The following is a 15,988-nucleotide window of genomic DNA, read 5'->3' as shown; positions in this document are numbered from 1 at the left end:
TGTGGAGCATATCTATAATATAGTATAAAAATAAAACACATAATCCTTGGCCCATCAGCACCACATTATCATAATAATCGAGGACTTGTGAAAGAGACGTCTATTCCGAAGAAAGACTCTTTTGTTGGAGCAGGAAATGTCTGCGAGTGGTCGACTGGTTCGTTACATCTGCGCGATGTTCAAAGGGGTTTAGTAGTTTCTCATGAGACGAGATTTATAATCAAGATTTTGAATCAAGAATATAATAGTTTTTTTTCTTTATTGTCAGAATATCATGTTTTAATTAATACGTCACAGGCATGCGAGGATGTGACTGCGTTAGGTGTACGGTTGAGTGCATAGTAATCAATTCAAGTTTGAGTTAAAGACAAACAACAAATCCTACAGTGAGCAGATACATTTTCATTAAATATCACATTGTGTAGTCTCAGGATTACCGAGCTGTGTTGGAGGAAGTGTAAAAAAAGATTCAAAAAGGCGGAAAAAGAGCCAGTAAGACCTGGTTTGCAACCCATGAGGAAACACCCACACACACACACTGCTTCACTGTTGGATCAATATCAGCCTCTGCAATGAGCAGAATATTCCTCCAGAACACAGTCTCCATTTTGTCCATCTTATTTCAGTGTCTCATAGACAATGAAAAGAGCTTGAAAAACACAAAAAAATCATATTAAATTGGCAGATTTTCTAACAACAGCTAGGTTAATGGTTACAGTCAAATCAAAAACAGTGAATTCAAATATAAAGAAAACCCATATTTGGGCATCAGGAAATGTTTCTCGCTGGTTTCTTCTCTGACCTGTCGGTGACCTTGATGCACCAGTACAGTCTGAGTGCTACTGCAGGTTTTTTTTTTCCCCCCGGATGCATTTGGAGCACAGATGAGCCAGTTAGGCTGCAATATCTGCACAGTCATGGGGACCAGCTGGTGCCTGATGTTGTTTTAACCCCCGCCCCTCCCCGAGCCCCGAGGAAGCAGGCTTTCCATTTGGATGACTGATGTGGTCTTAACATTATTAAATCCTGCCACCAACCCCCGCCCCGCCGCGGTCATGCTCACTTGTTGATGTGGCGTTCGTGCAGGAAGGGGGGTTGTGGGGGGGACAGAGGATGCATATGGGTTGCCATGCCTGCCCGGGATGCTTCATCGTGGGGGCCGCGCCCCTCCATCAGCCTGACTATCTGCCTCTGTGTGTGTGTGTGTGTGTGTGTGTGTGTGTGTGTGTGTGTGTGTGTGTGTGTGTGTGTGTGTGTGTGTGTGTGTGTGTGTGTGTGTGTGTGTGTGAGATGCGGCTGTGGTGACAGGTGAGGAGCAGAGAGCAGGCAGGTAAGACCCTGCGTAAAGAGCACACTCAGCGTATTACAGCCATTGTCAAAACCTGAATCCATTACAGCGGAGCTTATTGCCATGACAACTGCTTCTGCAGCATGGCAGAGAGCAGGCAGACTGCACGAGCGCTGATAACCAGGAAGAATCAGGCTTTTCTTCCCCGTTACTGGATACTGGAAGCCCTGAACCCACGCCTCTATCCATCTCCCATTCAGTGAATTATTTTTGCAGCATCAGTTATGAACTTTTAAAGCGAATTTGAATCTTTTGTTCTTCGACAATAACGGTGTGACCTTGTGCCTGAAGCATCCGTTTCTTTTCTTCTGTGACTCATTTTATTATATATTTAATATTATTCTGTTTTTTTTAAGTCTTCATTCTAAAACCAGCTTGGAATAAAGGACACTCAAATCTGTGAAGAGACTCCTCTGCAATCCTGCATCAAAGGCAATTCACAAGGACAAATCACACAGCAGCACAATGGACCCTCCAATACACATTTTTTCTTTTTACAAATGATATTCGGATTTGGCAACCACCCAAGCTGCAATTCTGCTGAACACGTCGTAGATCTTAAATGCAAATCAGAAGTATTCTCCTGTGCAGACACCTCTCTCACAGAAGAATGCAGAATAGAGTGCCAGCAATCAAATAAACCCTCTGGTTTAATGAAGCCTTTAGAAGCAGTGAGGGCAAATCAAGAAAATCTACTTTTTTTTTGTGCTGTGAGGAGCGGTGAATAATTACTCCCCATCAGCAGAAATAAAATGATCCTAATTTGCTCTTAGAATGGAAAATGACTGCTGAATCCACCGGCCCCACCCTTCCTGACTGAAGTGAAAAGCACCGACATTTGAGGGGAAAATTGGAGTGATTTTGTTCCCGGACAAAGAGAGGACGACAGGCTGTCTTTACAGTCGACACAGCACTGAGGAATACGCCAAAATTCAGCCTGAGGAGCAGCCATTTAAAAAAATAAAAATAAAAAAAGATAGAAAACACAACCTGTGCAACCTTTTAGTCGAGCACAAATGAATCTTTCACAATCAAACATCACTACAGCCCATGATGGAATGTACACAGGTAAAGAAATAATAATGTGACATGTGATTTTTTTTAAACCAAAGACTCGCATTGATAGACCCTCACACCCACTACAGGATGTGGTATCTGACAGACCAGTCCACACCAGCTGGGCTCTCTTTGTGCCCGAGATGTGGTCTCCTAGCAACCGGTCCCAGCAGCTATCGCAACGGAATGGGAAGAGGAGGATCAACGCAGAGTCAGGGAGGGGCGGGCGCTGCATCAATATTGCCTCTACCATATCACCTCCACCACAGAGCAGCTGCAGTGTGCCTCTGCACACAAAGGCGCCGCAATAAACGTGTGCAGCATTTTCCCCACATTTCTGCGCATTGCCACGAGGCGCCGGCACGAGTCAATGGACACTGGTCATGAAATAATCCATCTATTGCTACCGCGATGACAACAGGATCAATATGCTCTGATTGGGATGGCTAAAGCATGGGATGTGCTATTAAATATATTTTGTGGGAAGCAATAATCATTAAAAATTCATAGCAAGGAAAAAAATGAAGATGAAACCTGACCACAAAGATAAATGCACATAAATATAACAACGACTGTAACATCCTACAAGATGATAAGAATGTCCAAACAACACAAGTGTTTCTGTAGGAAGAAAATCTGTGCAACGCCCAGGGCGGCCAGACTGCACCCATGGGAGAGAGCATTAAAATCAAATTCCCTAATCTATCAATGCAGCGCTCCGCCCCTCCTCCAATACACACATGTGCCTTATTACTACAAAGTAAAAAAAGAAAAAAAAACAAGAGGTACAACCTACAGGAGCTCAGCAGGCCACAATCCCCAGTCCATCTGTAATGAATAATACAGGACAAAAAGGTCCCCACACGAGGATTTGTGAACATTTAACCATATCAAAGAGGGGACTGAAGAACAGATGTCCGTATGCACATCCACACATGCTTCCGTGACTGCTCCGCATCCACGCCTCCGTTCATTGCAATAGACTGGAAAACAAAAGCTATGTGATCTCTGCAGCAAAAATGCAGGTGAGACGTGCGAGAGGTTTTAGATGAGGTCACTCCCCACTGCACGGAAGATAATATACTTGTATAACCAAAATAACATTTTTCCTTGGACCACAGGACTCTAACATTTTATTTATTACTTTACGAAGTCATACACATCTTGATATGAAGGATATAGACGACCCAGAGGATCTCAGACACCTCTCCACGTCCTCCCAGTTGAAGTGACCTTGCCTGGTGGCTGTTTGTCCTTCCAGATTGTTCCATTAAAGCTCAAACATGAATAAAACATCATGTGCTTTTATGGCTGTGTGAAGAGAAAACAATAGTCTTCCCCCAGGAGTGACTTTTAGCCCAAGTTCATACAGATCATTTGATCTCTGTGCTTTTGCATCTGTGCCCAGATTTTAACCCACATATTATTCTAATCGAATATACTTTAGATTCTGATAACTTCATGGTAAACCTGGATTGGAGATAATAGTCTATACAAGAAATAATTGTACCGCTTATATGTGACAATGCCAAGCCTTCTATCAAACACAGTCTAACATGTAAAAACATTTTCTTGCCTTTACTAGAGAGGTTCTGATACCAAGGCCTGTGATACTGCCAAAATGCCAGGTGGGGCATCTGCGAGTACACAAATCTATGTAACGATTTCATACCATGTCTAGTAGTATATTAGTTTAATTCAGATGAAACTGGGATTTTCTTTTCTAACTAACTTCTTCTTTGATCCAAAAGGAGTAGTTGCCTGTTTTTAGAGCTGCGAAGAAGAAGGGATTTCTGGTAGTGTAGCGTTACTGAGCTACCTAAAATGTCAACAATTTGGCAAAATTTCATGCTGGAAAATCCCACAAATAAATTGGTGACGAGTACTTTATGCAAGACTTTAGTTTCAAGATTCGTTTATTAATTTGTGTTCTTTTTCAGTTACTACTGTCAAACTAGATAATAAAAGAAGCTCTATGTTGTACATTCTCTGTATGTATTTGTTTTCAATGATAGCAATCATCTCTTCCATACAGGGTTGGTAGCATACAGCAGTTAAATTTGTTATAAATTTTATAAATAATGTGAGTTTTTGGTTTTGTCTAATGTACCCATATCAGATCGGTACTCAGTATCGGTCAAACACAAAGTCCAGGTATCAAAATCTGTATCAGGGAGGGAAAAATGGTATCAGAACATCTCTGCCCTTTACAAATGTGAAGTTACAGATTGACCGGGCTATTTATCTATGTGGAGAAACTTTATCTCAAAACTGTAAGAGCCAAAAAGAAAAAATATATATAATTTGCTAATTGTATTTAGCAGGTAAGCAAATTAGGCATCAGTATGAACTAGCCAATCAGAGTAAACTCAGTGAGCCAGTTACCCAATGGACATCAGGATGCAGGGTTCAACATTTCAATAAAGTGAAATAAAGATTGTTGGAGGTGCAGCATCAATGTTCATGAATGCCACAGTGAATAAGTGAATAAGCACTTTTTGCTCCGGACTGGGATTTGTATTTTTGTAATTCAGGCAGCATATTGCCTTTAATCCCACACTGTGGTGTATATTACAGAGTTTTGACGTCAGTGCGTGTTTTTACTGCCCACAGCCAGCCAGTGGAAACTGGCTCTCTGCAGGTTCTTCTCATGGGGATTCCTGTGCCCTGAATTCTGTTTGGCTACATCGGCCAGAGGATCCCATTCAGTGAACTCCAGAGAGTCGTCAAGCTCGCTCAGGACACTTTACTCTGTGGCTTCTGTTACATGGAGCAAGACGTGTGCATTTCAGACCTCAACAACTCGAGCACCATCATCACATAGGGAATTAATGATGAGGATCCAGACGTGTCTTTGACAGACTGACTTTCTCTAGGACGATAGGAAGCTTAAAAAAGTGTTTTAACTCTCAACCTCAGATGTTTTCTGAGGTCAGCATATTGCAAGGATTTTTAAATGTTCAGAGTAAATTCAAGTTTCAGCGTTTTATTTAAATACCTGCATGCACCACCCTAAAGCAACAAAGGGGGACAAAATGATCAAACACAACAATACAGGGCTTGACTCTTTGTACCCGGCCATAGTGGGTGGAGGGCAGAACTTCCCAGGACTTGAGCTTTTCAAATCGCAGATCTACTAAAGAAAAATACCTGTGGCCTAAAAACTAACTGCACAACAAAAGGCAGGTGGACAGGATACTAATGACCTGAACCACAAGACAGGAGAATATGTTGTGTGAGAGTGAACGTGAGAACAAAGACTGCAGACAATGAAGGTCATTTTTCACTCAGGTTGTTCTCATGGTTCCCAAGGTTCTCATGAACTGGCCGCTGTTGACTTATGGTCAGAGAGGACAATAGCATTTTGTCTTTTTTTCTTGCATTGACGAACACATCATTTGGTTTCCTGCTTCTTTTGATGCTGGCGATACCTGCCTGGGTGTGGGCGGACATAGGAATAATGACCTGTTCTCAATCCAGACCACAATTGTTCCTATTGTGTAACTTTAACTTATGTGCTCCACCATCTTCATTCCCAGAACAGAGCTTTATTATGAACACAAAAATCTTGGTACCTTTGAGTTTTAGCTGTTTTGAGTTTTTCATATGCACATTTAGACCCAATTACAGGTTTCCAGCTGCAAATATAGAGCGCAACAGTGACCGCCCACTTTTAGAACAGCTCCGGTTCTGGAAGTACATTTCCCAATCATTTTCTCCATTGACAGTTTAGAGAAACCTTATAAAAATAGTTTTAAGTCCAGCTAGGAGATGAATACTGACCACTAAATATTTGATGCTGAAAAGATATTGTTACAAGGGTACAAGACTACTAAATCTTTTTAAGATCAAAGAAACTACGCATCCTATCCCAATACAGACTATTTACAATGATTTGTAACCACTGTTAAGCTCTAATCGAAGGTCTTATCTGAGAGCGTGATGTAAGATGACTGAAAGTGAGACGTACCTGCTTGCCATCAAGTGTGTAGATCCTCTTCACGATCCCACTTTCAAGTTTTATGGCCTCTGTGATGTCGGTGAGGACCTGCTCGAAGGAGTGTGCCGTTTTCTTGTTGAGCAGAATGCGCACAGCCTTGCGCGGCTTCACGCCACTGCGCATCACCGTCACAAGCTTGGGGCGAACAAAGTCCTTGGTCTCCCTGGTCTCGCCCGCGGCCTTGGCGGCTAAGGACTGCATGTTCTTCTGGCTCGCAGAGGCCTTTACATTCACAGACCAGTTGGGGTTGACGTTCTTTGTGTAGTCGACCTTCTTGAACAAGTTCTCTGATGCACAAACGTAGCTTTCCCCTGCGATGACAAAATAAAAAAAAAAATTGGGTTAGTGTGTTGTAACACATTCAGCGGTTCAACTCTGACACCCGAGAGTCCCAGAGGTGTCCAATCAGAAACATTCCAACCTGCAGGAACCCAAACGATCAGATGTCAAGACCAGTGGGAGAAAATGTAACACCTCTGATTTCATCTCAGTTCGATCTAATGTCACAACTAAAACTCGTTCTCTCTTTGTTGAAGAATATAGTGCAAACTGCAGATGGTGTCAGTTTGATTTTCAGACCTTGCTGAGAATTAAAACGGTCTATTGCACAGTGATCATGAATAATGAATAATGATGTACCATAACTCCCACCTGCATGTATGTCTGGTGCTATAGGAAAAAACTAAAACTTCAAAGATCTCCCACGAGACCACAGCACAAACCAGTCCAACAGTACCTGAGCTGTACGGTACAGACCGACAGTAATAACAATACAGTAGAGACACATCTTCACACTTTGAAGACTCATTCTGGTTTTGAGTTAAAATATTCCCTTCGGCTTCATTAGACCTATATTACAATGCACATTAAAAGGAGGACTTCAGTAAGGACAGTGCTGATAGAAATACATTTATCATTTCATATTGTGTTTCATCCCTAATTTTCTTGTGTCACTAATTTCCCTTTATAATTCCTAAACTCCCCAAAGGAAGCCAACATGGAGGAGAGTGAACGCAACGCTAAACATGGTCATTTTGAACAGGGAAAGAACTCAGATTAGTCAAAGATGAACAAGATCATAGCTAAAAGAGGAGTTACTTCTGTCAGCAGGTTTCACATAAAGTCTGAAGCACAAATCCAGACTTTATGTTAATTATGCCGCCACAACACACTCAAATCCAACTAAACTCCTTTACCACCTACGCAAGAATCATGTCAAACAGAACAGAGAGTCTACGGAGCGAGAAGGTACAAAGAAAATCTGACATTATAAGAGCCTTTGATCCTCGGCAAATCATATAAAAAAAACTGCAAAGAAGTAAGAGGATAACAGCTGCAGATACAAGATGTACATAAAGGACGATGAAAATTCTCCGTAAGTGAAGCCAGATCACTACCTGGTGGCTTGCTCCAGTATAACTCCAATGAATCCTCCTTTCTCCATGTTAGCATATGGGACATGGACTAAACAAAAAATTGAAAAAAATGTCAAATACATTTTTCGCAAAGATGATTTTTGTTTATTTAAAGTAGAAACTGATTTGACGATGGTCGTGCACGAGTGTATCGGCGGGACTTTGTGACCGTGCCTTCACTCCCCCGATTGCTAATGTGCAGACTGCAAAATGGCGGCGTGCCCATCTGGGATATTTTAGTTTAATTTCTGGATGGGGGAGGATGTCAATCTTTATATCAAGTCTAGGTAAACAACCCCAAGTTACACTGCAAAATGTACAAAAAACTAGATAAGATTTTACAGAAAATGATCTACATCATGATAAGTATTGTTCTCTGGATATGTAAAGATCTAGATCAGGATATGAGATTTTAGTGACATTGCACAGCCCTAACCTCAGTGATATGCTCATATTCCGCATCATCACAAATGTACTTCTGAATTGTCCCATCCTTCTTACAGCTCTCTAAATAATCTACAGTAATTTTCTTTGTCATTCACTGACCTACAGTTTCTACAGCAGATTGTGCTGAGGAGCTACAGTTAAGACAAAAGGCAGCAGGGGGAAGAGAGATAAAGAGAACATTTGGCAATAGGGAGAATCCAGAAGGCAACAATTAGGCCAAAAGTGGAGAAATGACTGCAAAGACAAAAGGCACACAACAGGATTACACTGTGCACAAGAGATTGAGCAATTAATTACAACCCACAAGAGGAAGCACAACGAAATGCCCCCCACCACCCATAGTCTTTACTGTGCAGCCCCTTTACTGCACTCAACACACACACACACACACACACACTCCTACTCGCCTAAGCAGCTCAAGTAGCAGAGATGATCGCCTCATTTTGGACAAAATAAGCTGCAGTACTTCTTCAAGCTTCTTTAGAGAAGTCTCATAAAATAAAGTTTCTCAGCAAGAAGGGCAGAGCTTAAGGTTGGGTCTCTTCCATAGATTTTAAATTTAATCCTGAGAATCATTTGAATATTTAGATTGATTTAAGAATCTGGCGAGATCAAAATATTGTCCTCAAAAAAGGGGTTTTGCCAATTTATGGCTTTCCTCTGTGCATGCATGGATCATCCTGTCGGGTGCCAAGGAGATGCCATTGCCACAAATCTGTCAAAATCAGGTTGGCAACTTCCACAACATGAATCTGAATCATTTCTTTGCTCGGATCATCCCTCTGATGCCAAATACAGACACTAACAGATACGACGGCAGCTGCTCATAAAGCTTGAACAACTGATTATCAAGAAAAGCAGTAATAGTTTGAAATTAGTCAGAATGTAAAATGCCTTGACTAATTAATCAGGTTTTCTTTTTATGTTTTGAATACACTATAAAAAAGATTTGGCAGTTGAAAATCCCTCATAAATTGGCACCGGACATTTCTTTTTAGAGTCAGATCCTAACGCTGTCTGATAATGAACCATTTAGCCCATGCTGAGCTGCAGAGAGCTGACGCTACAGCTCAGTATGAACCATGCTGGGTCTAAGCTAAACATCCGAAAACTGAGATCCCTGAGCCCCATTACGACCAAGGAAGAGGACCTGCTTTCAACTCCGTCAGCGGGAAATCTTCAACAGCTGAATCATGAAATACTATTTATTATGAGTAACATGGGATATAAACCAGTTTGTGAATGAATGATGATTTCTCAGTCAGGCAAAGAGAGAGAAACAGTTTGAAAGATTTTTCAAACTGCCACCAAGTCACTGAACTGCCCCAAAGTAACCCACCAGATTAAAAAGTTACTACATCATATGAGAGATTATAGGAGTCTAGACCAGACAGATAAGACTTCTAATCTCAGAAAACTGGAAATGTTATTCTTCTAAATCTTCTCAGCGCAGAAACTGACTTGATCTTCTTTAGCATGGTGGCCTATAATGTCTCAGTTTGATCTCACCAGGGCAGCTCTACTGGCGGACAAAGCAATTGATAATCCAAACAATCCGGTATCCCATGAAGGAGATGCATTAAATCAGATAAGAGCTTAGGGGGGTGGGGGTAAAACAATGCTTACCTTCCTCTAGCTCATCCAAGGATTCGATCTTCAGGGTGCCATCAATAGTAAAGATGAAGCGGACGCCCTGTGGCAAGTTGATGTGGTCGGAAAGTGAGCGCGTGAGGTCAGCCAGGAGGGCGTCAAAGGTGCGAAATCGGTCGCCGGCCACAGCGTACACGATGCCCTTGAAGTAGCGGTCTCCGTTGCGGTAGAAGCGCACCTTTTTGGCTTTCTTCTCATTGCTGAGGGCCTGCAGGGTGCGTGTGCGGTAAAAGCTGCAGTGGGCGCTGTGGGTCGGGCTGGGGAGTCCATTCAGGCGCCCTCCCCGCGGGGTGCGGGATGCCTTGTCTCGCTCGTCAAAATGTCCAAAATCTAGCTCCATGATGACTGAAAGTTGTGATGGTTGTGACGAATGTGTGGTGGTGGTGACCAGCTCTGAAGAGTCTAAGAAAAAAAAAGCAAAACAGTGTATGTGAGGCATCGTAAAGTAAAATACTGAAATAATAGTATATTATTTGTAATACAACATTGGGTTTTCATCTTTTGGCTTGATCCAAAAACATGGACCAGAAGACTCAAATGTCAGGAGTACAGCAACAGGTAAAGTCAGAGTCTGAATATCCATTCTAATCTATAATATATGTTTTGCAATCATTCCACATTTGAACCTTAGTGGAAGCCGTCATCACATTTTCCCCATATTTTGCAAATCGTGGGGATTTTAAAGGTTCTTAGGATAAATTTAAATCATGCACCTTTAGCCATTAAAACAATTAACAATTTATGCTACAAGATGGACTGGCTAGAGCAGCTTTCCCATTTTACAACCAGTCTTTCCCGGTTAACCTCCGACTTGAGCAGAGTAAGCATACTCCCAAACCCAGAGCAAAAACTCATTAAAACATGAATTTCATATTAAAAACATATATTTCATGTTGAAAACTTTTACACGGCTGTCAAACATAAATACCGACATTGAAGAGGAAGTTATCTGTGCCCTGTTTAAAGCCCTGCTCCACTGACATAATCTCCTTATTCATGGCGTGTTCTTTAAAACACGAGTGATCTCAAATCACAAACTGAGAAGCAGAATAAATAAGTGTCGTGCATGTCACTTGTTTCACTTGCAGGTCTTCATTAGCCGACAGGACTTGACAGTATCGACTGAAAGGTCAAAGCTCTTTAAACACAGCTCAACTCTAAGTGGCTTGTTAACACATAGGTTTGGAATCTTCCGTCTTAAATTCATTTTATCACCATTTCATACAACACCATGAGTCACCATTATTTAAGAAGGGCTGCATCATGATGACATCACATGTAAATTTGGTTGTTTTTTTCCAAACTATGAAACAAAATGGTTCCACATGTCCGTTGTTTCCTGAACAACAGAACACTGATCGTTGTTGATTAATGAATTAGTCCATAGAAACTGACATTACTCGTTTGATTAATTTCAACTGCACTTTTGTTTGAGCTTCTCCCACGAGAGGAATTGTTCCGTTTTCAATCAGAGTAAAACTTGAACCTCTTCAGGCTTTGTTCTGCTGCAGAATTGATTTCATTAATTATTTGATTGGCTAGTCGATTGATCTGGGATTTATCACATTTGTTAATAAGAAAATTAAGCTCATGATATTTATCTCCAACATCGTCCAGTCCTACGTCCAATGAACATATTATAAAGTAAAGGAAAATCCCTTCAGTAATCTCTTGTCTGTCCCTTACACCATTTTGTTTCATGAAAATCAGCCAATGAAATTGTCTGACACGGCTCATTCGCTCACTGAATCTTTCCTTTGTGGTTTTCCACGATTTAAAGTAGGGCTGAACAATACTGACAAATTATATCAACATCGATGTTATCACGATAAATGTCACATTCATAATTCTGTTGAGTTTAAAACCTGATTTTGTGAAGGTTGAGGCTTTAAACTCTTCTTCATGGGTAGAGAAAAAGACAAACACTTTACAAACCTATGGTCGATCGATTACGTGTTGCATAATGCATAAGCAACATTAGAGTTTGGTTATATTGCTGTGGATGAAAATGATTTTGTGATAATGATTGATATCGTTTAAAGCCCTTTATATTCGTATGCATATACAGTACAGCATGCAAGATAAGACACATGGTGCCGCCACCCATCCATGTGGTGGGGCCCTCCACTCTCAGCTTGAACCCCTGGTTCTGCTGCTGCTGCTGCTGCTGACTGGCGTTTTATGACAGGCTCCCTGATGAGGGGTGGGACTTGAGCAGAATGGGTGCTCCTCAGCTGACAAAGGCCAGGTTTGGAGCCCATCTGCTGCAGCATAATGGGCAGATCGGAGTGTGACCCTTCCCCAGTGGAGCATCAACTAGGACGGTCCATTGTCTCAGACAGTGACATCATCACCACCACCACCACCACTGCTGCTGCCGAGTCCAGGAGGTGCAGCACCAGGCTTCTCCCACACAGGACACTCATCAAACAGTTCCAGTGCACAGCTATGTGACATGACATCATGATCGCCTCCCTTTTTGTGGCAGATCGATGCACTGCAGAGGTTTTATCATGACATTAAATCCAGATTCACATTTTAAGCAGCAGCAGCAACACTCATGATATTTTTTTTTTCCTGCTCCTGAACAAGCCTCCCACTCCCCCTCAACACCACAGCATGACTCTCTCCACATCAGAACTGAACCACACACACGCATCTACTTTATCTCTCGCATCCTGCTAGATAAAGCTGCTTTCACATCACACCCACAAAGAGAAAAGTTTCCTGATGCCTCACTTCTTCTCCTTTATGCGGGATGGAGGAGGTGAGGCCACATGGCCGCAGAGCAGCAGCTGCACAAAATGCAAGTTTTCCTCCAGAGAAAAAAAAAAAAGAGGGGAGGGGCACTACACCTCCTCACAATCCACCTGCTCACATCTGATCACCTCGAATATAAAATCATTCATCCAACACGTTAATGCCCACTGTGTTCACTGAATTGACCCACTCGCGAGTCTAAAGCAGCCCAATTCAATGTCTGCCCGGATCAGCAAAGTCTGAGGATGATCCCACCAAGCGGAGGACTTACCTGCGTCTCTGCTGCTGCCGGCGGAGGAGTGAAGGGTGTGTGTGCGCGTGTGTGAGCGTGGAAGGGGGGGAGTGAGTCTCTGCAGCAGGATGGAAGAAGCACGCCGTCTCTCTCCTCGCCTTTGTCTGCCTTCAGTCTGAGAGCCCGAGCCGCTGCTGCTGCCGCCTGCCTCCACTGGGTCCTAAAGCCAATGAGTCTCGGACCCGCCCACCGTGGAAATAACCGGAGGTACCAGTCAGTGTGGGGCTGGGGTGGAGCTGAGGATCAGTTCCACCAGAAAGGTGCATGTCATAGTGGAGGCGTGCATGGATGAATGCAGATTATTTTACAATTTGGGGTTAGAGACCTCATGATGCATATGAGGGTTCTGTATTCTGTCTGGAGCGATTCCTGATTTCAGCACCCTACATTTATTTTCTAATGACTCTACAAGACTGTGGTTTTCCATGGGAACTTAAACTGGGTCAAAATCATCAAAAATTTGTCAAGTTTTGACAAAAAACACCAGTTGGAGGCTTCCTGTCTGTTGGAGCCACAGTTGGGCGTGGCTGTCAGGATCGCCAGGAGGAGTGTTTTGCTCAATTGTGCAGCAAACAGTTGCATCGTTGGCCCAATTGTGAAGCTTTGACAACTACCTTGTTTCGTCTGGACCTTCAGACTTTTCATTTAGTCAGAACCAAAATAACAAGTGAGAAAGGGGCCTCAGAGCGAGGTTTGGACCAGCGAAACAACATTTTGTGTGACCAAATGAGGTGGTCTCGGTCCAGAACCATAGTTTGGTTCTTTCGCAGCGTGAAAATGTTATTTTTGTATAGTTCGGCCTTTCCGACTGATTGCAGGAAGTTGAGACATCATTAAAGAAGAAGAAATAAGTAAGTAAAAAGAAAGTGAGTGAATACTAGAGCCAAATTCTCAACACGACCATGTCAGGTGCATATTACAAACCAATCATTGTCAAGTATAGGTAGACACAGGGGATAGGTGACTACGACAGGATTCACGTAGGCCATACAAAAGTATTAAACTCCCTAAATTACAAAGGAAACCAAAACTAACCAGATCAAATATAAACAATGTAACAAAATCCTGAACCTCGGTTTGGACTATGCACAAATATCTGGTGATGAAAAGAGACAGAAACTCTCCACCAGAAGAAATGGCTTTGTATGAACTTACAAGTCAGTTTGTGTGACAAGGTATTTTCAAGATACTACACAGGCAGGATCTGTCACACTGAGGAAACCAAAACACCTCCTCACTATGAAGCCAACATTGCTCACAGTGATGTTATATTAAATTACAAAGGGGGACGGCGATGTGAACCTTCCTCAAACTTGTGGCTCTGTAACCGGTTGGAGTAAAAAGCGTGTTTGCGGCACGGTGTTCATTTCACTAAAAGCTCAGTCAGGATACTCGGGGCTCCACGGTCAGTGTCACACACCGGGGGAAAGGTGAGATGTGGAGCTTCAGAGGTGTCACACGATACTCCCATCAGGCCAAAATGTGCAAAGGGAAACACAAACGCTACGTTAGGCCAAACTTCGCCAAACAAATGAACTCCATTGTTGTGAAATACCTTGAAGTGTCTGGACTTCTGGGCCTGAAAAACTGGGCCACAGCATAAATGTACAGTATAAGGTTGCAGGAAAAAATCTTCTTTGGGCTGAGGCTCGATGAGGACCAGCCTGAGGGCAGATACAACTTCACAGTGTTTTACTCCCTTTTTAATACTGATGTGTTTTATTCAATAGCACAAGAAATGTTTTATATACTCTGTGATATAGAAAATAACTTTCTAAGCCAACTATGTATGAAATACTCTATTATTCCAGAAATTCCTTGGATTATCAAAATACAAAATAATAGCTTCATTGCACACAGATCTTCTTGGCAGGAAAGCTGCATTCTTCATACCCGTCTCTGCTGATATTGGCTCTGAGATCATAGAATATTAACTTTATAAACCTCCATTATTTTATTAAGACGTACAACATCACAAAATCAGGGTCAGGATCTGCTTTAGGCAAATAAAGACCTTGGACACTCAGAATTAAATTAAAACCATGTTTTTTTCATGCAAATATATTTCGAAAGTTAACAAATGGAATCTGATGTGATTCATTGGTCAAGTTTTATATAACAACATAAAAATATGAAGGTGGTAAAACATGAATTTGAAGACGTAGAACTTGTTTTTTTCATTGTCCAAATGGTTGCACATGGGATTTCTTCTGGGTTAAGGATATCCACTAAGCCTGGTGTGAAGAACAATAAAGATTATTGTTTATTAATACATTGCTCTACTTAAAGACTGAAGATGTCAGTTGCTCTAAGATGGTCAGTGGATAACAGGTCTCTGTTTATAAAGAGCCAACAAAAAGGGGGTTGACTCTTTTCACAGCGGGATACGTTCTCTTTGTCGTCTATTCGTCTCCCCTCAGGCAGAAAAGCTTCACTTTAAAACTCAGCTGTTGTCACATTCTGGAGCCTCTCCTTTGCATGTCAAGCATAACTCTAATTCACTCTGATCACTGGCTGCTCCACACCTCCCTCTGTGAGCTGCTGCCGCCCACTGCCCCGCAGTGTGACGGAAGGGGAGAGAGTGTCGGGTGCAGGGGGGGGGGGGTAGTCTATCAGGATGGGGGCAGATGGGACGTGAAGCAGATTTGGATACCTGGCTCTCAGTCAGGCGCTGCGTCACGTAGAGCCTCGTGTCATAAGTGAACATGTGCTCAGCGACTTCAGAAATCTGGTGCTTTGTTAGTATCAGAGGCAAGAATATAACTTGGACATGGACATCTCCTTATGTCATCATGTATTATTTGGTCACACAAGTAGTTTAGATGTCTATCACCAACCAAGAGCAAACATTTACACGCTCTCGGTTTTCTGTTGCCCTGTGATGTATTCATGTATTTATGTATTTCAATGTTTTTCTTTCTTGTGGCCGATACTGTGTGCCCGTTTGTCCAGTGAGTTTTTTTTTTTTTGTTTTTTTTGCCTGGCTGCAAAACAAATCTCGGGGACAATGAAGTTGAAGT

The 15,988-nt window shown here is 42.2% G+C and overlaps 1 protein-coding gene across 2 annotated transcripts in view; it reads right to left on the bottom strand.

Moving 5' to 3' along the window:
* The window catches only part of LOC118122428 (neuronal migration protein doublecortin), a 29,377-nt gene extending 16,233 nt beyond the window's left edge, over positions 1 to 13,144 (bottom strand). For both annotated transcript variants that reach the window (XM_035179141.2, XM_035179143.2), the window contains exons 1-3: positions 12,948 to 13,144; positions 9,893 to 10,318; positions 6,375 to 6,715 (exon numbers count right to left, since the gene is read on the bottom strand). In XM_035179141.2, coding sequence (XP_035035032.1) covers positions 6,375 to 6,715; positions 9,893 to 10,256 — 705 coding nt within the window. In that variant the 5' untranslated portion in view covers positions 10,257 to 10,318; positions 12,948 to 13,144. The remainder of the gene's footprint in view (positions 1 to 6,374; positions 6,716 to 9,892; positions 10,319 to 12,947) is intronic.
* Between the last annotated feature and the right edge of the window lie 2,844 nt (positions 13,145 to 15,988).

Source organism: Hippoglossus stenolepis, chromosome 15 (genome assembly GCF_022539355.2).
Source record: "Hippoglossus stenolepis isolate QCI-W04-F060 chromosome 15, HSTE1.2, whole genome shotgun sequence".
In the NCBI taxonomy this organism is placed as follows: Eukaryota; Metazoa; Chordata; class Actinopteri; order Pleuronectiformes; family Pleuronectidae; genus Hippoglossus; species Hippoglossus stenolepis.
This window is presented reverse-complemented; position numbering and strand designations above follow the sequence as displayed.